The sequence below is a fragment of the Tyto alba genome, unplaced genomic scaffold, assembly GCF_018691265.1.
Source record: "Tyto alba isolate M040663 unplaced genomic scaffold, T.alba_DEE_v4.0 Super-Scaffold_14, whole genome shotgun sequence".
NCBI classification, from domain to species: Eukaryota; Metazoa; Chordata; class Aves; order Strigiformes; family Tytonidae; genus Tyto; species Tyto alba.
The window spans coordinates 60,351,006-60,376,685 of record NW_024881276.1 but is presented as its reverse complement, the minus strand read 5'-3'; the positions used below and the strand labels follow the sequence as shown (position 1 = coordinate 60,376,685).

The 25,680-nt window shown below is 44.7% G+C and overlaps 1 protein-coding gene across 4 annotated transcripts in view; it reads left to right on the top strand.

Annotated features, from left to right (window-relative positions):
* The window catches only part of SIDT1 (SID1 transmembrane family member 1), a 47,128-nt gene that overhangs the window by 6,110 nt on the left and 15,338 nt on the right, over positions 1-25,680 (top strand). For 2 of the 4 annotated variants that reach the window (XM_032995677.2, XM_032995678.2), the window contains exons 2-10: positions 12,209-12,330; positions 13,241-13,411; positions 13,609-13,654; positions 16,460-16,561; positions 17,725-17,808; positions 18,415-18,508; positions 19,710-19,781; positions 20,171-20,264; positions 22,096-22,139. In XM_032995677.2, coding sequence (XP_032851568.2) covers positions 12,209-12,330; positions 13,241-13,411; positions 13,609-13,654; positions 16,460-16,561; positions 17,725-17,808; positions 18,415-18,508; positions 19,710-19,781; positions 20,171-20,264; positions 22,096-22,139 — 829 coding nt within the window. Of the gene's footprint in view, positions 1-2,447; positions 2,509-12,208; positions 12,331-13,240; positions 13,412-13,608; positions 13,655-16,459; positions 16,562-17,724; positions 17,809-18,408; positions 18,509-19,709; positions 19,782-20,170; positions 20,265-22,095; positions 22,140-25,680 lie in introns of those variants that run through there. The other 2 variants (XM_032995676.2, XM_042788921.1) reach the window with 2 other exon arrangements.

Here is a 25,680-nt window from a genome sequence, read left to right as displayed (position 1 = left end):
GGGCTATGATGAGGGGGACAGGTTAGGTTCTGTCTTTCCTTAATGCTGAGTGGAAGCCCATCATTTTAGCCACAAAGATGAAGGTAAAAGAAAAAAAAAAAAAAACTTGGGAAGACTGCAGATGTTTAAATCAGCAGATCTCCTAAGGTCACTAGAGCTTCTGTTATTGCAGAATCTCCATGGCCTGAACACAATTGCTTTTTGGTTGCTGGCTCTAGTTTGTTCCCCACAGGACACTGAAAGGGCCTCAGCACACCACTTCTGGAGCCTAATATGAAATTCTTTGAGGCAGAAATGTAGGCATAGTGTCAAATCCAGAAAAATCAAAGCAAGTTATAGTATATGATATCTGAAGCCAAGCAAGGTTCAACAGAATCTCTTTGGAATAACTTTTGAATACATAATTTATCTTTTCTAAAGAAAACAACCAACCCTAGGAGGTGACAGCATAGGCAGTGTAGAGCTCACAGCACTTGGAATGCTCTTGCTGCTTCTCAGTGGGGTCTCTTGACCACTCCTCACCCTGCCCAGCGTTGTGCGAAATGCTCTTACTTACAGCAGAAAGCAAAAGTAAACGATAAGAGAAATGGTAGGGGGATCTGCTGAAAACACAATCTTGACCCTTGTTTTCTACAGCAGAAAATACAGTCCTGAAAACTTTGGCTCTGGCAAAAATGGAATACCCTAAGTGAAAGAATCACGTGTCCACCTGAGATTTTTTTTGGCTTTCTAGGATTTTGTTCTCTGTGGGTTTCCTTACCTAGAGGGGCAAGAAAGAGTACATCTTGAAGGAGACTATCAGTTTTTAGGCTTTAGGAAAAAAGCCTGAAAGGTCTGCTCCAGTTTCTTGCAGAGTGGCCTGCAGACCTTCAGATGGTGACTTTGGTGCTGGCAAGAATTTTGTTTTTACTTCTAATGTGTAATCTAATGCTTTCAAGCCAGATAAATTGTCATTGAACTAAAGCTCTCTTGAATTTGGATGTTGTTCTAAATCTTAAAATCGCACTCTTGTTGGGCTGTCCTGTTTAAAATCAAAGCTGACCAGGTTTTGTTGTTTCCCATGTCACCGTCTCTCTATCACACAAGATATTTAGATTAAAAAAGAAATTTTTTTCTGAATAAGAATAAATTCATCAAAATGTCTCTCCTCAGTTTGAACCCTTTCCAAGAACAGTGCAGCAATTTATAATACAAACATTTGCACTGTAAGTAGAGGCTGAAATGTCCTTAAATAACTTGTGCAGAAGTTATTGGGCAGGAAGGTATGCTTTTCCTATACAGACCTCATCTGCTGTTTCAGGGGATATTTAAGGAATGAAAGTGCAGTCTGTAAAAGCTGTAATGCAAGGGTGTGCCATCTGCTCGGTTTGAGAACACATCGTTTAGTACGTTTGCATAAGCAAGCGTTATTTCCTGCTGTGTATACTTAGGGAAACACAGAGAATTTCAGAAACAACCTTCCTTACTTTCTTTATGCTGATGTTTTTCTTTGGGCATAGAAATAGCTGCTCTGGTGTGGCTTTAAACAAATGACCAATGGTTCAAAAACAAAAATGGACAACATGTAAGATACGTAATTTAATCCACATCCAAAGTGTTGCTGAGATGAAGACTTTGGGAGCCAAGAAAGAACCAGATATTATGTTGTGACAGTGATCCCTGGAGTTATTTCTGTGAGCTTGGGGTGGCAGCAAATTTGGAAATGTTATAAACCCTTTTGTTTCAAGGGTTGTCATAGCCCAGAGTTCCAGCTGCTGTGGGTTAGGAAGACACTATTTATTTGAGAGTAGTTTGTTCCTTAACTGGCCGCTCAAAAAAGGATTTATTTGTTTATTTTTAACATCTTCCTGAAGTCTCAGGGTGCTCAGAAACAGGTACCTACTTTATCTAGGCTGGTGACTCCTAGTTTTTCTTTATGACTGTTCTGGAGACTCCCTAGTGACATTGGTTAGAGGACAAAATTTCAAAAAAGGAAAAAGAAAAATATTAATATGTTTTGTATTTGTCTTCCATTTATGCTCCACAGATACTGTTTGCAAGCAATTGAACTCATGGGAATGTCCATGGCAGACCATAAGTCCACACAACGTATTTGCTCAAAGTGGAAGTTTTAAATGAAAAATATTAATTCTGGAACAATTACATTAATGTGACCGAGATTGTGCTTGACATACCCAAAGTCTGTCGCTTAGTTTATGCTGCTTCAGGTATTTAATACTCCTGGCAGACATGCTGGAAGAAAACTGTGGGCCAAGGTTATTTGACAGACTGCTTTTAGCAATTAAGACTTATTGACATTAAGACACAAAGTCAGACAGAGAAAGGCTGGAAGGGAATGCTCCTCTGAGCTCCGCTTGTTTTATTGTCAAGAATGGCGCTTGTATCTCATAAGAGGGAAGGAAAGAGGTTCTGTAACACCTGTCACTCTCATAACTATTTTCTTTCAGGGTCTCAGTTTCCCCATGTTGCGTTGTTAGTGGGAAGAGCAGCCGAGTTTGGCATTGACAGGTATGTGCCTCAATCACTGCCTCCCTCCCTCTAGCCCATCTGGCCGAATCCTACTTCACTTAATTTCAGGGTTTGTATGAAAATGAAGCACCTCTTTCTTGTGTGACAGTAGACAGCAGCAATCCAGTGGCTTTTGTAGACGCATCCTACTCTGAGACCTTCCACTGTAACTAGCAGCCTGTGCGTGTGTTTGCCGGATGTGTTCCCTGCCCACTGGCTTGGCTTGGTGCCTTGTCAGGCCTACGACCAAGTGCTGTCGCAATGTGGACCGATAATCCCCAACGCTCTCACAAGGAGTGGCTTGCGTGTGGGTGCGGCGGCGAACAACGTGGCAAAGCCCGGGTGTGATTTGAAGGTTTTGCTTAGTGTGAGGTGGTGGAAAGGATTTCACAGTAGAGCTCTTGAAAACCTTTACTTGCAGCAGAAACTGTTGTTGCAACCTTCTGCCTGCCCTTAAATTCACATCCCCACAGTCTTAAACTGATGTGTAATCTCTATGGGAAGTGCAAACTCAATAATTAGTTCAAGGACTCTTCATGTCAACAAGAGCCCAGTTTATTTTGCTCAGTGTTTGCAGCCATATTGGTCCAGTTCAGCTGTGTGAATTTGGGACTGGCTCCTTCTGCCTGATCCCATCTAGAGAATGGAATTCAGATCTACTTTCTTTTCTTTCTTTGATTTATTTTCTTTTTTGTTCCCCTATCTCAAGGGTGGTGATAGAACTGAAGTACAAATATTTGTCTTTCCTGGTCTAACATGTTTTTTATACAGTGCTGTGAGTTCTGTCTTTATTCAGCTGTTTAACTGCTCTGTCCACGTTGAAGTACAGAAAAAAGCTCAAGGTCAGTCATCAGAGAAACAAAACTGTCGTGAGCTTGGCTGGTGAATAGAGATGCACATGGCAGAGGCTTGGCAGTGGGAAGGAATGTGAGGGACAGAAGTTTCTGAAGCAGTCCTGACCCTGTGTCAGCCCCGCAGCACGAAAGGCAGCAGTGTGGTTATTGCTGACAAACATTTGTGTAAGGCCTGGCTGTCCAAAGGAGTATTTGGTACCCAAGGTTGTTTCCCAAGATTCCTCCTGGACTGTCCCACCTCAAACCTAATCACAGGTAACTGCAGGAGGTGAGGATTCCAGCTTGGAAGGTACAGATGTAATCTAGCACCATATTGTAATACCAAAATAGACAGCCTCCTTCTGTGTGTGTACAAGGGGAAGGGAGAGGTGCAACTGATTTTTTTTGCAGTGATGGAAATGGTCTGCTCCCAAGTGAAGTCCCTCAGCAGCAGTGGTGTTGCAGGAGTGACAACAGCCTGTTTGACTCTTGTTACTCCCCAGGCAAAGCCTCCTCCTCATCTCAGCAATGCTAAATGAGTAGGGGTGGATGCAGAGGAGGCTCGTAGTCTTTTGTTCTAGTGTGTGGTATTATTATAATTTTTAAATAAAAGTTGTGCTTTTTAGCTGGAGTTCCTCTTGTCTCTACATGCAACATTAGGATCTTATTTCTCTGTTGGGAGGGAGAGCTATATGTGATGGGAGCAGTGGTTCAGCAGCAGGGAGGGGTTCTCGTGTCAGTGTCAGAACTGCTTGTTCTTGAAATAATCTTTGGAAAGGTGTGGAGGGAGAATCATGTTTGAACTAAGTAATTCACCTTTTTTTTTTTCACCTCCTGCTTTTTTTACACTCTTCTAAAAATACTTTTCTGGAAATAATGCCCTTGAGGCAAATGCCAAGTGCTGACTTTCAAAGGGAAAGATGGTACTATTAGCATTTGCTCAGTGGTCAATTCATTAAATCTGTTGCATGAAAATGTGTATATTGTCTATATCAAGACAACAGAATCTAGAAGCAAAACACGAATTAAAGGTTTCAGGTAGGTTAACTGGAAGAAATCCTGAAAAAGCACAAACATCAACTCATAGGTGCTACATTGTTATCCCTGTCCCTTTTGATGCTTCTGCTAGACAGTCCACCCTGCAGGGCAAAATGTTCTTCTATATCACACTAATTAGGGTTTCTTTCACTCTGTAGCACAAAATCAGAGTGATTGACAGCAAATAAGAGAGGCCCTGATTGCGGTTAAATGTTAATCCTTTCTCTACTTTCCCAAGCTTCCTCATAATTGCACCAAGATTCTGCTGAACATTGTTGCTGTGATATCCCCAAGCTCATTTGCAACTGGTGTGGAGGATCTGGAGGGACTGTTAGTTGGGAACTTCTTGTGCTGATTTGGCCCAGAGAAATCCCACCTGTTTTATTGCCATGTTTTGGAGGAACAGCTTTTATGTCAGGCAGAGGTCCATCAATCAAAGCTTTGTGCTGCTGGGAGCTGCTGCTGTATCCCTGAGATGTGTGAGAGGGGACAGTGAAGCTGCATCCTGGGGCTGGGATCTGGCACCTCCACTGGAATGCAGGATCTGCCCATGAGAGGCCCTGTGTCACTGTGGCGATGATGACAGAGTAACTAACTAGATGGACTGGAACCTCAGTTGCCATCTGTCCAAATTCTTAATCACTCTGGTTTTTACCTGGGCTTTTATTATAAAGATTTTGATGGAACTAGGTGTTGTGATGCTCTTGATTGATCTGGGCTGTGTGCAAACACAGGAAGAGCAGAGGTATTCGCTGCAAGTGAATTGTTAATATATTGAGGTGAAATGTAAAATACACTGGGATCTTCTTAATGAGCTGCTCTGTAAATGTTGCTTCCGAATTTCTGATGTTCCTCTCTGTCTGAAGCACCCTATTTAAGTGTGGCCTGGTAAGCAGCTTTGCCTGTGGAGAGTGCAGAGAGAAAGGTGAGGTGGATGAAAGTGTAATGGGATCACACCTGTGAGTCCATACCTAGGCCAGAGGTAGTCCTGCCTTGGTGCAGCTGAATGCTGCCTCAGATACTATCAGACCTAAAAGAATTCAAGGCACCTGAACATGGGCTTTCATGGGAACAGAGCAAAGGAGCTCTGACCAGTGGTTAAAGGGTTACAGCAAATACAGAGTGCTGAATCCAGGAAAGATGGAGAGAAGTCATGTATGGTGGTAATATAGCATATACCAGTTTTCATCTGGGTAAGAAATGAGAGTAAGTGCTTAAATTTTAAAGAATATTGAGCCTTGAGAATCTTGCCTCCCTCTTTTTGGTAATCATATTTCTTACTAGTATAACACTAGAAATATTATAAGATAATGGAAATGTCAGCAAAGCTGAGTAATTGTGTGTATGGTCAGTTTAGTTTTGTAGAGATGGAGACCAAATGAGGGGTCTAGCTGCTGGATCACAGCAGAGGGAAGGGACCTTTTCTTCCTTCTCAGGCTTCTCCCCATCAAAGTGTTAATCACCAAAGCTCTTGTTTTCCTTCCCTTGCCCTTCTCTAGGAGAGATGGAAGAATTTTATTTTTTTTTAACTGAGTGGTCAAACACCATAACAGGTGTCCTAGGGAGGTTGTGGAGTCTCCATCCATGGACATATCCAAAACCTGACTGGGCAACTGGTTCTAGGTGACCCTGCTTGAACAGTGGCATTGGACTAGGTGATCTCCAGAGGTCCCTTCCAACCTCCACCCATTCTGTGATTTACAGCAATGTCCTTTTGAAAGGTGCTGCATGGTTGAGGTTTATACCACGGTGGGCACTAGACCTTTAAGTGGCCTGCATCTTTGCCTTTGTGATGAAGAGGTGGCACAGGGACTGTGATTAATCTTTTCTTGTAGTAAGATGTGGGCTGCAGAATTTATCTCCTGATAATGTCCTAGATGCAGAGCAGAAATCCCAGTCCTGAATGTTTGCTCTACAGCAGCTGTTGCTCCTTGATACCCCCAGGGAAATGCTGCAGCCCTTCTCTGGCATAAGATTACAAGTAAGCCACGCCCTTAGTATCCTCCAAGATTCATCTTGCACAAGCTTTGGTCATCAGGATCAAAGACTAGGCTAGATGGAGGTATCATCTTGGGGAGGTCAGTTTTACTAATTTCATAATAACCTTGGGATCAGAATTCATGTAGTTGCATGAACAAAATTGCTTTGAGGTCTGTTTGAAAACACTGAAGCTTTGAGGACCATCAGAGTTTGAAAAACAGGCTAGGGTCTCCAAGGGAGATGTCAGCAGAGCATCAAAGAAGAGGAGAGCAGGATAATGGAGTGCTGCCCAGAAGAGAGACTACAGATCTGTCATCTGGGAAGCAGAAGCATCATTGGGCAGCTGCTGGAAAGAGTCAGAGGGATGTGACTTGGGCGGGTGAGGTGGAAAGAATGCACCCCAAGTACTTGCAAGTGAGGCAGCTTCTTGGCCATTCAGTACTGCAGCAGGAGGGTAACAGAGCTGTGAGCTGCAGGCTTTCTGACACCGTCCCTCTTAATCTGATGTTTCTGAGGATCATGCAGTAGAAACTGTACAGGGAGCTGATCTCAGGCTTTGAATGACTCAGTCACTGTCCCCAGTTAGGCTCCAAACATGTTGCGTGCACCCCTTTACCTATTTGTGCACACTTGAGTCACAGTATCTGTAAAATGGAGATGGTTACTGCTGTGGTCATATAGCATGTTTTTGCAAAATGAAGAGGCCTTTCAGTAGTTGCATATTAACTATATGGCGGAAGCTAAAACTCACAAAAGTCTCTGGTTACCTGAGCAGGGCCTGCAGGCATCTGGTGTGGCAGTTGCCACAACAGCAGGGCTGCCTGAAAATAGTTGATCAGTCCCTAACAGAATTAATTGATCTTGGCATTGTGTATTGTTAGTTAAGTAAGCTTCTAATAGTCTTTGATTCATAGTCAGGTCTCCTCCTGCCTCCCCTTCCTTAAAGGAAACTTGACTGCTCCGATGAGTAAAGCATCTAATCTGGAAGAGCCCCGAGATCTCAAAAAAATATATGCTCAGTGTACTCACCTACAGGTTACAGAAAGAGAAACAAGTATCGGTGTTGACAGCAAAGCGGAAGCAATTTGCAATCCTGTGCACATAAGGGCCAGAAGCTCTTGCTCAGGGACATTCCAGCCACCCTGGGTGAGGAACAGCAGGATCTCAAACTGGGATGTAGAGCAGCAGCGGGAGGCCTGTGCTGAGTAGGGCCTTGACTGGGTCTAGCTTGCAAAACTTTTCAGTTGTGGTACTGTACCTGCAGCCATATTCTTAATTAGCTTTCCTTTCCCAGGAAATAAAAATGCTAAATCATTTGGCAAGATTCAGGGATGGTCCTTAAGGCTTGCAGGAGGGTGTCAGGGTAAAAATGTGTGTGAATGGAGCACTAATGAGTCACTGTTTGAGAAGTCTGACTGTTGGGCTTGTCCAGGAAGCTCTTACAGAGGTGGCTTTGTCTTGTAAAAGATGGGGGAGTAATGCTCTACAGATTTGCCTTGGGCAGTTACAAAGCTTTCACACCTGGACTACTGTGTTCAATTCTGGGCTCCCCAGTATGAGAGACATGGACATACTGCAGAGACCCCAATGAAGGGCTATGAAGATGATGAAGGTACTGGAGCATCTCTCCTATGAAGAGAGGCTGAGAGGACTGGGACTGTTCAGCCTGGAGCAGAGAAGGCTCAGGGGCATCTCATCAGTGTGTATAAATACCTGGTGGGAGGGAATGAAGAAGGAGAAACTGGGTTCTTCTCAGTTGGTGGCTGGGCAAGAGTGACAGGACAAGAGGCAATGGGCACAAGCTGAAGCATTGGAAATTCCATCTGTATATTTTATTTATTTATTTATATTATTTTTCTAATTGTGAGGGCAATCAAAAACAGGAATAGGTTGTTTGAGAGGTTGTGGAGTCTCCATCTGGGGAGACACCCTGCTCAGGGCTCAGTCAGGTTCTGGATATGATGGGATTACAAAGGATGAGGATGGGATGCTTATGTTCTGTTAAGCACTGCAAGTTACTGTCTCCTGCAAGGGCAGGAATCGCCATTTCAAAGTGGATTCTTAACAGAGGTTTCTAAGGGAAATTTTCTAAGTGACTTGCCTGTCCTCTTTGGATTTAAGGGCCTGCCTTGTCCCACGGCAAGCTACGATATGCAGGTACTTGCTGCTCCTGGGATCTAGGCTTCATTGGCAGAATGTCACGGAATGTCACGAAGGCTGAGATGGAAGCATGGCACAGTCACGAAGGTTTGTCTTCGGCTGAGATTTACAGAGTATGAGGTGGAGTCTGAGTGTAAATCTTTCAGCTGGTGCTCTGATCCCCTTCTCCAATCTGGTTTAGTGGGGAGGAAAGTCAAGTTAATAGTGCTGCAACTTTTGCAATACAGGTACCTCTGTAAGCTAGCCTAATTCCAGCCACAAGCTTCCAGCTGCTGTTTCCATGGGAAGCCTCACTGGCTGAAGGATCTCATTCACCCAAAGGTGTGTTTAGGATTACATCTCTATAAGGCTCCAGCCCCTACTGCTATGTACTCTCAAAGCAGATGAGGGCTGTTTTCTCATCTTTCTGTTTGGATACGAGCTGTATGAAAGTGGTAGGCATCAGTCATTCTGGTCTGCCCATGTGAAACTTCGCTTATTTGTGAAGCAGAACACATTGCTCACATCTGCTGCAGAGCTCTACGAGGTAGACAAGGGTCTAGCAAAGCTCCTTTGGGAGGAAGGATGCAATGGCAGGCCTCAATACCTTGCAAACTGCATTAGGGTAGGAAATCCTTCCTTTTTGGACAGGACTTGGAAGGCTATACTTTGTTTGGTGAATATTAAGAAAACACTTCCTTGCATCAGCATACGTAGAAGGATGTGGCCTTGCTGTGGTGTTCCCCTCTCCAGATTAAAATCTAGGAATTCCACAAACTGACCCAACAGACATTTAAGATCACCTAAAATGTCTAGTGAAGGTCTTGTGTTGGCGGTGTAGTGCTTGTCTGCTTATGAAGTAGTATTTGATTACATGGCCATGGCTCCTCAAATAATACACTGTAGAATGCAGGCAGTGTGTATTCTTGTGTAAGCCAAATGGCATGCATGAGAAAATAATAAAGCTGGAAAATATATTCTGTGCCACTGGAGATAAATTACTTGCTGTGTATGCACTGTAATGAAATAGTGGGAAGAACTGGGATTTCCAGGAGGCTTGAGATTAAATCATAGAATTATTCTTACTGTATCTTAATAGATATCAAAAGCTGTACTTGTTTATTTTAATGACAGAAGGATGGACCTCTGTCCTGTTTTTTGTAAGATACCTCAGAACAGGTTTTTTCTGTTGGCTGACTTTTTGTAAACAGTTTGTGAATTTCTGTTTGTGTATTTTCCTTTTAGAATAAATATTGAAAATACTCAGTTTGTTGAAAGAGAAGATCTGAGGTGCGAAGAAGAGGCATTCTCATGTGTATGCAGCTTTCAATTCTGTGTCCAAATCCGGGGCAAATTGTAAAAGTGGTACTTTTTCTTTAACAGCACTAACATTAGCATATACTTTAAATAGCCATTACATTTCTTAAATTGAGATTTTAGAAGAAGTAACAATGCAACTTACTCTCTTCAAATGCAAACAGGTGAATTGTACTCATTTAAAGCAAACCTGACTGCAACGTATGCATAACCCATGTAGTAGCTTATGTTCTGTATTTGTGAAGTCAGCGCAGAAGAGAATTTCCCGATGTCTAGCTTGTATTTGAGTAGTAGAGGATGCGTAACGCAGTAGTGCTATTTGCTTGGAGTCTGATGGGAGCTCTCCATTGCATTGTGCTGATGTGCTGAGCAGTGTCCAGACAGCGGCTGTTTGAATCACTTCACCTGTGGAAGTGGGCTTATTTTAATCGTTTCATGGGCAAAAATCTGCTGGGAAGGTAGCTGAAATGCATCCTTTCTGCAATGACAGTTGGTTTCCCCATGGATGGAGAACGCCTCCATATGCTTGCAGGACTCTGGCTTGACCATCATGCCTTCATGTTCCTTAGACTTGTTTTCTCGTTCAGTTCCAATGTTGCTTCACTTGGATCCCTGTTCCTTGTCACAGTGACTACTGCAAACACACAAACAAGCAGCAGCTTGTTCAGCCCAGTCCCTACGTTTCCCATTTATACCCACACGTGCTGGCTTGGTTCTCCAGTCAAGCAGGACAGCCCCATAGATTAAGGAAACCACAGAATAACCTTCCAGTGATGTCTGGTGGTGGTGGCCTAGTGTGTTGATGCCCTTCAGATGCTACCTGTGAGTCTTATTGTGTGATGGTGTTTTTCTTAACTTGGTTTTAGCACCCTATGGTGAAATTTACTTTGAAATAAAATTGAATATGTATTTTCTGTGTTCAGAAAGAAAAGCTGGAAGGCATGCCAAAAGAGAATTACAAAGGTTTAGATACCAGAAGGCAATGGAAGAAAGATTCCAGTGTTCACCCTTCTATCTCAAGGGGATTTTAATTAAATGATGGTTTTTGCTGAAGACTTTATCTTTCAGGAATTGGTGGCTGTATCCATGGTGATGATGGCAGGAAAATTGATAATGACTATGGCTATCAAGAGTGTGGTTTGTTTCAGTAAACTAAACTCCCATGTGAGCTTAGAATCACTACACAAGAATAAATAAGAAATTTTCTTTCAGACCTGTGATTGCAGATGCAAGCCCTTTCTCTGACCCTGGTATCCTCAGTGTAAGCATAAGCTGACATGTCAGGTAGCTGCCCTTCTGCTACCTTGCTAACTCTGTATGTTTTTTCAGAAGGTAGCACCCCCTTCTACCTTTACACTTCTTGGAGGGTATGAAGTTGAGACATCTGTGAAAAGTCACTGATCTATTCAGAGTCCACTCTAATCTTTCAAGACGTGGTGGGCTTAAAAATGTGTATATATTATCTGCCTAATATGCTTTTACCAATTAAAGGCCTTTAATAGAGATGTAATATCTCTTCTGATGAGTTATGCATTCTCATACCCTGTTTTCTTGAGCAATGTGTGCAGTTCTGGAGAGGTGACTGAAGAGATGTCCTATTCATGTGGAAATGGTGCCATTTTCCTCTGGCGCACACAAACTGTTTGCTTATTTCTCAAAGCAAATAGTAAACCGACTGTCCTACACCACAGCTGTCCTACCTCTGCAGCTGTGTGGTGGCCAGATAATGTAAGGAGAGATTTCAGTTGCTGTTGCAGTGGGCTGCATTAAACCCCTTGCTCACAAACCAAAGCAGCCTTCCTCGTCCAATTGAAAGCAGTGATCAGTGCATTTCTGTTTTGTTAGGTGGGTATATATGAGTTATGGTCATCTCGGTATCATTTACAGCAGGACGAGGTGCTAGCTGCTAACCTGCTTTTTCATTCCTAACTATTAACATTGTCTTCAGTCACCTTTGTGACTTTACCAATAATTGATTGAGTTGTATGCATAAGAGTCTAAGCAAGAAAATTATCAGTTGTAGCCTTGGGTCTATGTGTGTTTGCTTAATTCTTTAACACCAGTTATTCAGGTTGCTCCCAACTGGGTAAGTGGAACCTACTGAACTCTCTTAAGTCTGCTGAATTTGTCCACTGTGTCTTGTCTGACAGTCACCCCTGACCTGGGAACGGGGCTGTGATTCTGGATTAGAGCAGCAGCAGGGAGTCACTTTGGTAAATGACCTCTGGATCTGAATAACCAGTCCAGTGACAAACACTGTTGATCTTGTGGATATTGCCAGCATCTAGGTCAGACTGAGGAAGGGGGACAGGCTTCTCCCACCCAGATTTGAAGTTGTCTTGTTCTTTACCTTCAGCTAACACTTATCTGTACTCTCCTTTCTCTTCCCACAGGTAGATGCTATGCGGGTATATGTGAACAGCAGCTCTGAGAACCTGCAATATCCTGTACTGTTTGTAGTTCGCCAACAGAAGGGAGTTCTGTCGTGGCAGGTCCCACTAATTTTTCGAGGCCTGTAAGTAGACTGGAGTCTCTTCCTTGTAACACACTTGTCTGCCAGCTGTATCCATCATCAGCCTTGCTCAAGTGCTAGATCTTGCTACTTGTGTAGATTGCAAGGTTTGGTTGCAAAGCATGTTTACTCACTGTCAGCTGAACATAGGAAGACCAGGATTTGGTAGGTATCCTTCTACTTGGCAGCCTGGTCTTGTCTCTTTGTTTCTCGAGTATGTACATTGAGTACCTGGAGGCTTGTCTGCTGGGGATCTGCCTGTCACTAGACAGTGAATCTACCACATGGCATTGTTGTCATTTCCACAGTTGCTTACAGTGTGTGCAAGTAGATCTTGGGCTCTAGTTTGGAGTAGGGCTTGAACAAGCTCCCAGATGAGAACCCTAAGCTGCTGTGTTACAGTGCATTTGGGGAATAAGGGCTCTCTTCCATTTCTCACCCTAGGTATGCCTAAGCTGAGTCTATTCTGGGGTGTGATGGTTGTTTGGTGTTTTTTCTTTGTGAAAGTGATGCTGCTGTGTATCTTCAGCAACCTCAGAACTAGTTAGGCTGCAAGTACTGAGAATTTGCAGGTACCTTAGACCATCTAAGATGTGAAGCTTCATACTGTGACTGGTGTTGGGCAGCAGATACCCTGCAGTGCCTTGCCTGATGCAGGAGATGGTTACAGCAGTGGCTGTTCCAGGCTGTCATTATCTCTGCCTCCAGCAAATGGCAGATGTCCCAGATCTGTAGATGGCATAGGCAGCCTCAAGGGAAGTGAAATGTTGGGAATGGTCAGTCCCTTGTGCAGACCACAAGAGGTAACAGGGGAAAAATTATGTCACTTAGGACTGCCAAACAACTTTTTAACTGCTATCTCTCCCTATTTTCCATCCAACTTTCCCTTCTCTCCTTCCCCTGTCTGTTATAGCTATCAAAGGACCTACAATTACCAAGAAGTGAGTCGGACCCTCTGTCCCTCTGAGCCAACACCTGAGACAGGACCCTCTGACCAGATTATATTTGTGGATGTCGCTTCAATGGCACCATTTAACATTGCATATGAGCTGCTAGTCACCAGGCTCAAGAACTTCCAACTTGAGTAAGATGGGATGTGAGAATACAAATGTAATTTCTTCATGTATCTGTTATACAGGGATTTGGTCCGTCTGCCTACTCTTCCCCTCTTTCCTTCCAAGAAAAAAGATAGATTATTTATTTTGCTTAATCTGAAGGTACTTGGTGTGTATTCCAACTCTGAAAGTTTTAGACTTCAACATGCTGGCATTTCTTTTCTAGGACCAACAAAGCCTTTAACTTCACTGCCAGTCCTTCCCAGCCCCAGGTAAGGAGGAGTCCTATGTGGCATTGCTTGTATGTCTTATCACATCCAAATGGTTGATGTGACGCTTTGTTGGGGATAGCAAATGTCTTATGTGACTAGGTCATTTCCCTCTTAGGACGCAGGGAAACTTCCTTACTGTTGAATTTTCTGTGGATATAGCAGAGGTAGCAGTGCCTCAGCCCATCTAGGGGCATTTTTGGGTCCTCTTGCAAAGCAATTAAGTGAACCAAAAACCACGACCAGAGCAAATGAATGGTATCTGCAGTTCAGCATAATCCAGAAATGTACAGAAGTCCAGAGGCCTTTGGACTGCTACATTTCATGGGAAGTGATGTGGTGTGCACCAGTGTCTTGTTCCAGGCAGTGCTGTTTCAGTTGCCTGAGCGTGACTTGCCAAGGTACAGTCTTTACTGGAGAAAAATAAATACATAAATAAATAAGCTATAAAGGTACAGCAGAACTCAGACTGCTATTCCTTGCTCAGGGCAGCAAGTCGTGAGGTGATAAATTAAATGCCTGGTAAGTCTGGTTATTAGTTTGGAGAGCACACATGTACAGCACATCCTGCTGAGCAGCCTTGTTTAGAGCCCTGCAGATACTCCAAGTCCTCTCTTGAATAAAAATGCTGTTCGCAGTAACTATAGTGATACAGGAGCTCGTAGAGCTGGGGAAGTATGTAATTTACCCAGGTTGTCTGGTAGTCCATTTTTGTTGTTGCTATCACTGTTAGTAACATCACTTAATTTTAGGTTTCCTATTACCAGGCATCCCAGCTAATAATTTTTGCTGTCAAATGTCTTAAGCTGGTTTGCAGATACATGCAGTGTTTTATACTATAGAAGCATAGGGAATGGTGGTGGCTCTTTATAAACCTCCATTACTTAAGATCTTGTAATTTGGATGTTGAGTGTTTTGGATCTGGCCTGGAATTAACTTTGTGACTTTGGTCTGTTATTTGTCACAATTAATAATGACATTGGTGACTTTTAATTATAGACCAGACATAGAGTAGATGATGAGTGCTTATTAATTGATATAACGTTGAGGTTTTTGTAAATCAAAGTATTAAGTAGTCTGTGGGAGGAAGGGGGGGGGGGAAGGCAATACAGAATCTAAATGGGTGTTGGAATAACCCTAAGACAAAAAAGACAAACAAAACAACTGAAGGAGCTGTTGTCATGATCCCAACTCATGCCTGAGGGCAGGAGAAATTAGGCTACTACAGGTCAGGAGTGTTGTGTGGATGTATTTACACCACTTAGTCTGTGCAGCAGAGAACTGTAGATCTCAATGCCCCTTACGTTAATTCTGTACTCTGGTATAAGCGTGCCTTGAAAAGAAAATTATGCAAGGGCCCTCATGAGTGACTTCAGCAAGGACCTAAAGCTTTCCAAGAGTAGTGCACCTGGGAAACCAAGGAGCTCAGACCACTGGTGTCCTTGCTTGGTGGAGATAAAACACGCTCTGCTGAAGAAACTGGCTTGGTGAGTTTTCGGTTTGTAAGGACTTGTGGTTGGAGCCAGCACTCCCTCAGCAGTGAAGGGACCATGCTTGGAAGGGGGTGGTGGGAATAAATGCTTTGGTAGAAATGGATAAACTTAAAAAAAGCCTGGTGTTTTCTTGCTTATCCCTGCCCTGCCAGCTGCGGGCTCTACTTCTGGGGAAGGAAAATAAGAAACAGCCGGCCCTTGCTCAGCACTAAGTTTTATGTGACCTAAAGGGAACTTACCAGTTGGGAATGTCTCAGGTTACTGTTTTGGAGCAGGAGCCGTGCTGGTTCCTGGGGTGGCTTCCCCTAAGGAAGGGAGGAAGGTGGCTGGTGGCAGTCCTCAGCCTTGTGTCCCCTCTGAGGTGGAGTGAGGTGCCCATCAGCCCCTCACAGTAGCTGTGACTGAGCCTGAGCTCTTGGGGTCTGGGCTCCAAGCAGGATGATGGGACCCCTTGCAACAAACTGCCTGCTGGGGGAGGCACAGGCACCCTATTTTTCCAGCAGCTGGCTGGTAGAGTATATCAAACTTTTACTAGAAAAGTACACAAATAATGATGTTTCCTGTGACATCTTTTGCCCAAATCTGAAAAGGCCCTTGCCGGGACAGGGAAGGGTATTTCCTGATCCACAGACTGTCCTGTGGGCCTGCTCAAAGCATGGAAGCACAAGGAACACCATTCCTTGCCCTCACAGGAAAAGTAGGAATATTAGCAGATGTTAGTCTCTCCCAAATTTTTTTCAGAGCTATAGCTGAATTATTTTCAAAGCTGAAGTGAGAAGAGAAATCTCTATTACTCTTTGCTCTTAAAACCAAACCCCCTAAATCCTAAACCTTGTATCAGGCATTTATTTATTAAACTCTTGACAGCATTTCAACCATTTGACCTAATATTTTTCGGTCTGAGGCAACCCATCTGAGAGAAATTCCATGATATGTTCCATATAAAGTACAGCCAGCAGTATGGAAACACCTGGAAATTGTTCATAGCAACAGACAACAGAGTGGGGTATAACATGAAGTCACTTTAGCTTGATCAGGTGGAAAAAAGCTTAAGGAGGAGTAGATGCTATGCTGTATCCCGCATGTTGAAGATATCTGTGACTAACAGTGTGGTGTGCAAGTGGGAGACTTGTCTGTATATGTTTAATCTGCTCTTCTGTAGTGTAAGGTCCGAATATTTGAAATCTGAATATTTATGAAAGCCTTTCACATCCAACTCCAAAGCCCAGCTTGGAAGCTTCCTTAGGGAAGCTCTCAAGCTACTGGCAGGGGTGGTTTCTGGACCATAACTCTCAGCACTCTGCTTTCTTCCCAGTATTTTCTCTACAAATTTCCTGAGGATGTCGATTCAGTTGTTATTGAAGTGGTGTCTGATGCAGTCTACCCATGCTCAGTTGTCTCTGTCCAGGATATTGTGGTAAGTCTGAGCAGAGAAGGGTAAGAAGCTGCCTGCTGGAGTTCTGACTCCTGCTGTGAAGAGGGTCTGTGCCCACACAGGAAGAAAAGCCCTAAGAAGGGCTTCACCCTAGTGTGGTGGTGATGGAGCCCCTGAAAGAGGAATGAAAATCCTGTGGGAAGGAGGCAGAGATGCTGAATTCAAGCAACTCGTACAGAGATTTTTGTTGCAAATATGTGAACAAGCTGTTCCTCTCCAGTCTATCCATAGGGTATTTGTTACATTCCCCTGGTGAGATTTAATACCCTGCTGCCCTGTGACATGGGTCTGTCTCTCCCCAGAGGGGTGTTGGATGGGATGCTGGTAGCTGAGGAAGGGGGCAGTGCTGTTCCTTTGACTCTTCCCTGGCTCAAGGTAGCATGGGGAGCTTCTGATTTCCAGATAAGAGGTCTCTCCATCTTTCCAATTCAATTTCCTCTATGCAATTACTCTTCCCCTTCCCTGGGAAGGGCAAAGCAGCTGTTACCTGCCATGGAGGTTGGCTGTTGCTTGCAGCTGAGAAATAGCCCCATATTTATCCTCCTTTCCCACCTCCCTGACTGATGCATGGACCTGCACTGTGGGAGCAGCAAGATGGTGACAGAGGTGCAAGGTGCCTTGGCTGCTGGCTCCAAAGTCCTGGCAGTCACCTTTAATACCTGGGGTGAGGAGAGAAATGGGTAAAATCAACTCCTGCCCACATCTATGTGTTTGAATGGTCAAAGGGCAGAAAGGGAGACTGTGACAGGTGATTTTCAACCTATTTGGTATTGAGAGTAGTGGGAAAGAGTAAAATGAGGGTAAGCACTCGGCATATAGTACAGACTGTAAAGTGTGTGACACAACCAGTGTACAGCTGAGTGTATGCACTGCCCTGTGAGAACGGTGGAGTGATCAATCTGGATAAGTGCTCTTTTGGGATTAAACTGCAGCCCTCTCGTGAGCATGTCAAGATCAGTGAGTGCAGGCCAAAACTGTGTCTTCAGAGCAGCTTTTCTATCTTCTCAGTGGGTCCTGGTTGCTTTGTTCCATTTGTTACCCTGAGAGGGGCCTTTTTCTGCTGCTCTGCACTGTCTTCTGCTGACTCCCTGCAAAATTAGTTTAGATTTTGTCCCTGGTTTAACCCTTAGTTGCTTCTGTTTTAGTGCCCTGTATATGACCTGGACCATAATGTGGAGTTCAACGGTGTCTACCAGTCTATGACTAAGCAGGCAGCCATAACGGTGCAGGTGAGATGCTGATTTTTGTCCCAGTGTTGGGTTTTCTCAGTGGTTTGTCCTATGTATTCCTAGTTTTATTTTGTTGATTCTGGTACGGTTGTGAGATTTTGCTTCTATTAGATGATCTAATATAGGTGGAAGAAGTGGTGTTAACTTATATTACAAAACTTTGTTTGTGTTTGCTTGTGTTTGTTTGTGTTCTGTCTTAGGTACTGAGGCTCTAGATCAGAGTGGCTGCAGCCAAGTGTCTTCTGTTTTAACCTTGGCTCTTCTACCACTGAGTGGTGGTAGTAGGGCCTTATAATAAGCAAAGCTTAAGTAGATGATTTGCACTAATTAAAGTAAAATAATAAATGCATTAGTATTGGTTTGCTTGTACTGGTGCACTGCAAACTGCATACTGGTGAACTCGGTCAGCTTATTGTCAGCAAGGATGAGGGGAGCCTTCTTCACAAACCAATCTCTGTCCAGAACAGACAGGTCTCTGTAAGGCTGGTGCCTGTGTAGCAACTAAAACCTGATCTCAGGCCTTTGGAGCATTGCCTCTGCTTTGCATTGGAGGGAGAGGCTCCTTCATGTCTCATGGATTCTGTCTTCTTCTGTCCTCCCATGCAGAGAAAGGACTTCCCAGGTGAGCAGTTCTTTGTGGTATTCATCATCAAGCCAGAGGATTATGCCTGTGGGGGTTCTGTGCCTTCTTCCATTCATGGTAAGTTGTGCTGGAAGGTGGATTTGGTTGCTGCATCTGGGTGATGGAGCAGTGGGAGCCCTTTGGGACCTTCTTGTGGGATGACATGGGATGGCCGTATAGCTGTGTCTTATCCAGGTAGCTGTGAGGAAGAGTGAAGTATAAATTTTATATTGTCAGGTGGGTTAATAGTCTTGATCAATCAAGGAGGTACCTGGCTAGTACAGTGCCTGTCTTGCTGTGGTTATGTGCTTTTCACAGGAGTCACTGGTGTCTTGGGAGATAAGAGACACCCAGACAACGATGCTTATAGCTTTTTGGTTGTGGTCTTAGTTTTTTCCCCTCCACCTGACTCTCCTACCTGTCTTCATGGTAGGCCCAGAGGGCAGTTCCTGCAGAGAGCATCTTGTCCTACTACTGTCTTGGGATCTATGACAGCCCTGGCCCTGGGGAAACAAGAAAAACTAGTAATTTTGGGAGAATAATTTTACAAGAGACTTGTTCTAGTGCCTTTCTCAGCAAGAAAACACTGTGTCCACTTCCTGAGCAGTGGTAAAAGCAAAGCCTCCACCACTCATGTGGTGGCTGTAATTGGAGTGGGGACATTCCTATCCTGAAAGCCATATGGCTTCCTCCCTGTAGGATAAGTAAGACTGCAAATAACAGATATACTGGGTTCTCCCAACAGGCCCAACCCCAGTTTCTCCCCTAAAAAAAATTGTCACCTTCTGGGTGTCTGTCTTTTATCTTAAAGCCGTCAGCAGAGCTGTACTGGCAGGATGTGCTAAGCCCTGCTGAAACATAGCAAGTCACTAGCATGGCATCCTGCACAGAAGTGCAGCGGACTTTTGGCCAGCAGACCTTTGGCCAAAAGCAAAAATGGTGTCCCAGTACCTGTAGTGAGAGAAACTGCCCTTTGGGGACTGGAGGAATAGGAGATGAGATGTCCTTGGGATTCAGGCATCCAGACTTGATCAATGTATGGAAGGCTCAGGCAGAGATTTTTAGTCTGAAAAACAGGTTGTGGATTGGTAGGAGGGTGTAAATGTATGGAAAAGTCTGTATATTGACAAGTCTGAGAGAGGTTTAGAGCAAAACCACACACAGATTATAATTAAAAGCCAGACCCTGATGTTTTTGCAAGTGCATAGAACTAAGATCAGGGCCAGAGATCATAGTGTTTGATTGTTTTTATATTTGCTCTACACTTTGCATCTCACAGGGAATGTCAACCGTACCTGGAACCTGCAGCGGACGAAGAACCTTCAAGTGACGATTGTGCCCTCTATTAAAAGTCAGTGTCTTTTGGCAGAGCAATGCAACTTTACAGGGTGACATGGCCCTTCTGCATAGAAGGGTATGGCTGGGCCAGCAGCCCTCTGGGATGGTGCAGAAAGCACCAGCAAATGAGTCAAAACCCATTTGAGCTCTGGTCCCTTCCAGGAGGTGCTGTGTGACACAGAGTGGTCTCATGGGCACAGCAGCTAGCACTAAGGGTGAAGAAATGAGGGGAGACCTTGCAAAAGCTTTTGGCAATTCTTCTTGAAGAAAGCAGATGGGTTTTGAAGAGCTGTTTAGGGCTGGGTGTTGTTACCAGATGTTGGGAAGAGCAGGACAGGAGTGCTGGCTCTGACAGGGGTTGTCCCTGTTCTGTGAGCTGACTGATGCCTTCTCTTTCCTCAGAGTCCACTTATGTCCAGGCCATGTTCTTCAGCTTCCTGAGTTTCCTCTCCTTTTACTTGGGCTCAATGGTTGTTGCTTTTGTGCACTACATCAGGTGAGTTGAGAGGTTTTACAAGAACGGCCTTCCTGTTTCTCATCATCCTCAGAGATGCCTCACCCTGCAGTACATTTGGGGTGAGTAGGGCAGCAAGCATCTGAACAGAGCAGCCAAAGTAATCCATGACTACTCAAAGGGCTTCTACTGACTAATTTTTCTTCTGCTGTGAGGATCATGGCAATGATGAAAACATAAGGCTCTGCTTTCTAGCTTTCATAATGCCCTACCCCTTGGTTTCTTTATATGAGGACATTGGGTAGCAGGTGAGAGTTGTGATGGAGCCAGTCTGGGATATGGGATGCCAGAGCATTGGGGAACCAAGAGTGCCCATCAGAGTACTGCAATAAGTGGCGGTGACCCAAATAGGGCCTTGGAGTCCCAAGAGTGCTGGTTTCCTTCCTGACCTGCCTCCCCTGCCCCAGACCTTGGTGCCTGGGCTTGTGTTGAGAATATCTGCATCTGAGGTGAACCTGGGCACAGCTACCATGACAGGTTAGTCTGGGGGGGTGTGGGGGGGAAAAACAAACCACCAAAACCCACCCCAAAACAGCAACAAAAAACCCCCAAACAAAAAGCTCAACAACAACAAAAAAAAACAACCAACCAAACAAAACAAAAAAAAAAAACCAACCAACCAAAAAAAAACCCAAACACAAAAAAAACCCCAAACCAAAACAACAATAAAACCCCCAAAAAACACCAAAAGACAAAACTCTTCTCAGCTGCCCCAGGGTCCTCTGTTGCTCACTGGAGGCAACCTTGAAGTCCTTGAGTGAGAGAAAGGACTGGAGGGGCAGGAAGAAGGACAGTAGCCTAAAAGGGTGGTAAGATTTGCCTCTGCAGGGCAGCTAACAGCTAGCACAGGGTAAGAGCCTTGGTGGGACAGTGAGCAGGTGCTCTTAAGGTGGTGGGGATGGTGGAATTTGAGATCAATCACTGCTGCCTGTGTAGGCTGTAACAAAAGTTAAGCAAGTCCTCTGTCCAAAGCACGGAGGCTTGAGAGGAGGGAGGGCCCTTCAACACTGTTTCCCACCCTACTGGGCAAAGGTTGGTGTGGAAAGAACCATACAAAGCTTTCATCAAATAATGGATCGGTACTTGTCAGCCAGCTCCTCAGTCTGAACGTGGCAAAGAGTTTTCAGCTGCTTCAGAAGAGGTGATCTTAAAAGCTTGGTGCTCTGAAACAAGAGAGTTTCAAGATGGGGGCATGCCTTAACTTCAAGGCACATCAATGAAACATTTCATTGGAACAACTTAATTAAATTACTTAAGTGTGTGTGTGCTCTTTTTTTGCTGTTATTTTTTCTTTGTTGTGGGCATATGTGGCTTTTTTCTTACCCTCTTTCTGTTCAGCACCTGAACTGAAGGAGGTGGTATTGGCTTCTTAAACATTGTGCTTAGGTGCTCCTCTAGCTCCTGCTTGCCCTTTCAGTAGATTCTTATGCACTTGGTCCCCTGAGTGTGGGCAGTTGGGTTTAGGAAGGTGGGCTGAGAGTGTCTCCCAACATTGTGCACTGTAGGATGGGACGGTCGTGGAACTGGTTGTCCTGCCTCTGGTGAATAGTTCAGAGGGTGAAAAAACAACCTCTGTTGCTTTGGGAATTGGAGGGGTGAAAAGCAAGCAGACATGGCTGAACCATGTCTAGTCCAAACAGCTTTCCCTTTTTTGTTGTTTTTTGTTTGTTTCTTTTGTGGGTTATTTTTGTTTGTTTTGTTTATTAGAGCTTGCTCCATATTTACCTTCTGGTGTCCTAGATAATCGTGCCATGGCTGGCAGGTGATGGGGTTTGTTGGCTATCTCATGAGTGCTGCCTGGTTTTTTTCTCAGGGTTCGGAGGAAGGCTTCAGCTGGGAGACTGAGTCCTGAGGATGGTAAGGTCTCTTTTCTGTTGTGTGACAGCTCTAAGTGAACAGCACACGTCCCAGGCCTGGCAAGAGACAGTCTGTCAGTCTTCTGTTCCTTCAAGCCTTCTTTCCTTAGCATGTACCACACGCCTCTGGTGCTGATGAAAGATGTTAGAGCTTCCTCTTTGTCTTCACAAGAGAAGATGTTTGAATCGGGCTACCCTGAATCTGGTCCTGAGCCCTACCCAGAGGATCTGGCTTTTAGAGGGGTGGGGGAAAGGCAAGCCTTGGATAGACCTGGCTACAGGCTAATGTTCCTGATGCCAGGTCTGTTCATTCCTAAACAAGGCACTTTGAGTTTGTCAGCTCTTATACTTTAAGATTTCCTACACCTGGTTTAAACATGGGGTCTCTAATTTCTTAAATTTAATTTAAATTTTAATTTATTTTTAAATGGGAGTTGCAGGCAACCAAGTGAATGAATGACTAATACAGTTAGGTAATGAGTGTTTGTTATTTACTTTGGTATTGGATTCAGTTGACTTTATGCTGCACCCACATATCAAAATACTGCAGATTTCTTCATTATAAAAACATATCTGTGTCTAAGAAGCTGTCAGTGAAAGATGGAAATTTTTGCCATGTGGATGGGGAGGGGGTACTGGGAGTTTCTGCTTTCTGGAGAAGTGTGAGAAGCTGAATGTTTTGTTTTGTTTAAATTCTTAGTGCCTGCAAAGTAGTCAAAGCATTGGTCTGAGGATAAAGCTATCATCATTTGTACCTCTCTAGGAGGAAGGGAGGATGTTATGTTTTGGCAGCACTGAAAGGTTCTTGGTGTGTTCCCTTTTTTAATCCCCAGCTGCTTCAGTCTCTCTGGTCTGCTACATACCACCAGATAAGCATATTAGTATAACTGAGCTGTGCTTAAAGGATCAGCAGTGGAACTTCACTCTGACCTGGCATTACCTGGGTTGATTCTTCTGCAGAGAATCTGAGGACATTTGGAATCTCAGGAGTGGTTTCTTCAGCAACTGAGACCCACATATGAGTCCCTGTATGTGGAATGTATGTGAAAGATTTTCTTTGCAACTGACTGAGCAGAGAACTGTAAAAATATGCTTAAAATATTCTCATTTTAAGTCATTTGTGATGGATCCTGCTGTGAGACAACAGCAAGTCTTAGGGCACTTGAGAAACAGGAAGGGCCTCTGTGTCGGGGTGTTTGGGAAAGCTGAAAGGACCTGGCCAAGGCGCTGGAAGAGCTCCAGGGTGGTGACAAGGGATCACTGTCTAATACAGAGGCACAGTCTCAGCCAGGTGAGACCAGAAGCCCCAGGGAGTGCTGCTGGTGCTGCAGCTCAGGGCTCATGTGCTGAAGGCATCTTAGAAACTGCTTTCCAAGCTGCCCTGGCAAGAGGTGGAAGTTAATTTCTGGTACTTGGAAAGTTCTCAAAGAGGCTGCAGGGCACAGATGCTATGCATAGCATGGACCTGGATGGCAGAGAACTGGATTCTTGGGCAGGGAGGGTTGCTGAACAGCATCCCTGTGAAAGGACAAAGGAGCACAGTTCCTTCATGGTTTACAGGTTTCCTCTGAGAAGCACCTGCTTCTTCTGTTGACCTAACCTGTCCTCCCCCTTGTCTTCTGTGTCACCTTCACATGCCTGGCACTGCATGTTACAGCCACGTCCTTTCCTCTGGGGAGGATCCATGTCCTACCCATGTGCTGTTTCTTTCTCTATTGTGTCTCTTCAGGGTGTGTGTGTCTGACCGATGCCTATAAAATGGTAACTAACATCTTCCCTGTCCTCCAGATCACCCAGGGCATGCTGGCTTTCTCTTGATTTTTTTCTTCCTCTAACCACCCACTGGAATATCTCTTCCTCCAAAGTACCCGTGGGTCTTGCCTTCTCTAGCACTCCCCTTTCTCCCCTTTTCTTTCTCCTTCCCCACCAAGAAAGTGTGGATGGAGGTGCTGAGCAATCTGTCTCTGCTCTTTTTCTTTGAATATCCTCCAACACCATGTGCCCCTTTGTTCCTGTCACCCATCTTATGCCTGGCTTCTGTGGTTAACTGTCTTTTTTTTATCCCATGGCACACTTCCCATTCCACATAATCACTACCTGGTGGAGGCAATAGCTGGAGGAACCACACCTAATGTTGTACATTTGCTTTGCTGACTCAGACACTGGAAAGTGGGACTGAAACTAATGAGTGAACTGGGTCCAAAGAGGGCAGAGCACCTCTTCTCCCTGGCATCTCTGCATTGTCTAGATTTAAATCTTTGCTTGGGAGAGAAGGTCATTTGAGAGCATAAAGCCTGATTTAAAATAAGGAGGGAGAATCCCAGTGGGACAGGACCAACAGGAGTAGGAATTGTGAGTGTGCCTTGGTGCAGCGAACATGGGGAAACGCTTCTTTTGCTCTCTTCCCAGCGATCTGGATTTCCAAATGACTTTAAAGCAACAGGAAAAATTACCATGAGAGAAGGAGGGTTGCACAGTGCGTGACAGGTAGAAGGTGGATCTTGCTCCTGCAATGACCTTCAACAACATCCTGCTAATCCCAGCTCAGGGCTGAAGGCGTGTCATGTGGGGGGCTGTGGTGAGCCAGAGCCTCCCCTCTGGTGCTCAGTCCATGCCTTGATGTCCTGTTCTGATGTTCCTCTGAGCTGTTTGTTGCCCTGTTAGGGGGATGGGGCAGGAGTGTAGAGAAGCTGAAATGGAGACCAACTCTTAGCCCACAGCCCAACAAGCACAGTGACCATGTCAAAAGAAAGCAGTATTTGGACTCGAAACATCAAATGTCATTATTGTATGGGTGCTTCCCTGCCTAGGAACTGGGCTCGGGCAGGGAAAAGTTTTGTGGCTCTTTACATACGTGGCTAATAGAAATTGCATATAAACCTATGCAAGGTGTTACAGGAGTGCCCAGAGTTGCCAGCTGGAAAGAGGAGTCTGCCCGTGCCTGTTAGTTTGGGACAGATCTGATACTGGGAAACCAGAGATGCAGCTTGGGAAGCCAGGCCATTGCAGTAAAGTTGCCTGGCTTTAAACACTATCCCATGTCCTGTGTCCCTGTGCTCCTGACTGGCCGCACGAAGTTGAAGCTTTATAAGCAGCTGGACCTGTCTCGCTGTTTGCCATCACTGGAAGACATGGTCCTGCTCCTGCTGCTCTTCCTTCCCTCCCTTTTGGTGAGATGGGTGTTTGACCCATCGGTGTGGGGATTCAGCTGGCTGTGTTTCCTGCTGTGTTTTTCTGATGTCAGTTCAGCAGCTGAGCCCCATCACAGAAGCAAAAAGAGGGAATGTGGAGGCAGGAGGGGAAAGTCCCAGTGCAACCTGACTGGGTGGTGCAGCCCTCCTTGTTTCAGGTGTGTGGGTAGGAGGTAGGGACTTCTCAGCCCTCAAAGGCTTGCCCTTCTTGTCATCAGCACAAGATTGTGACTGCTTTTTGCGTGGAGCATTATTTGATTTCTCCTTGCTTAGTTAAAACTGTGTAGCAGCTGTCTTGCCAAAGGGTATGACTCTTCCAGGGAAAACTGGAGGTAGCAATATTTGAATAGA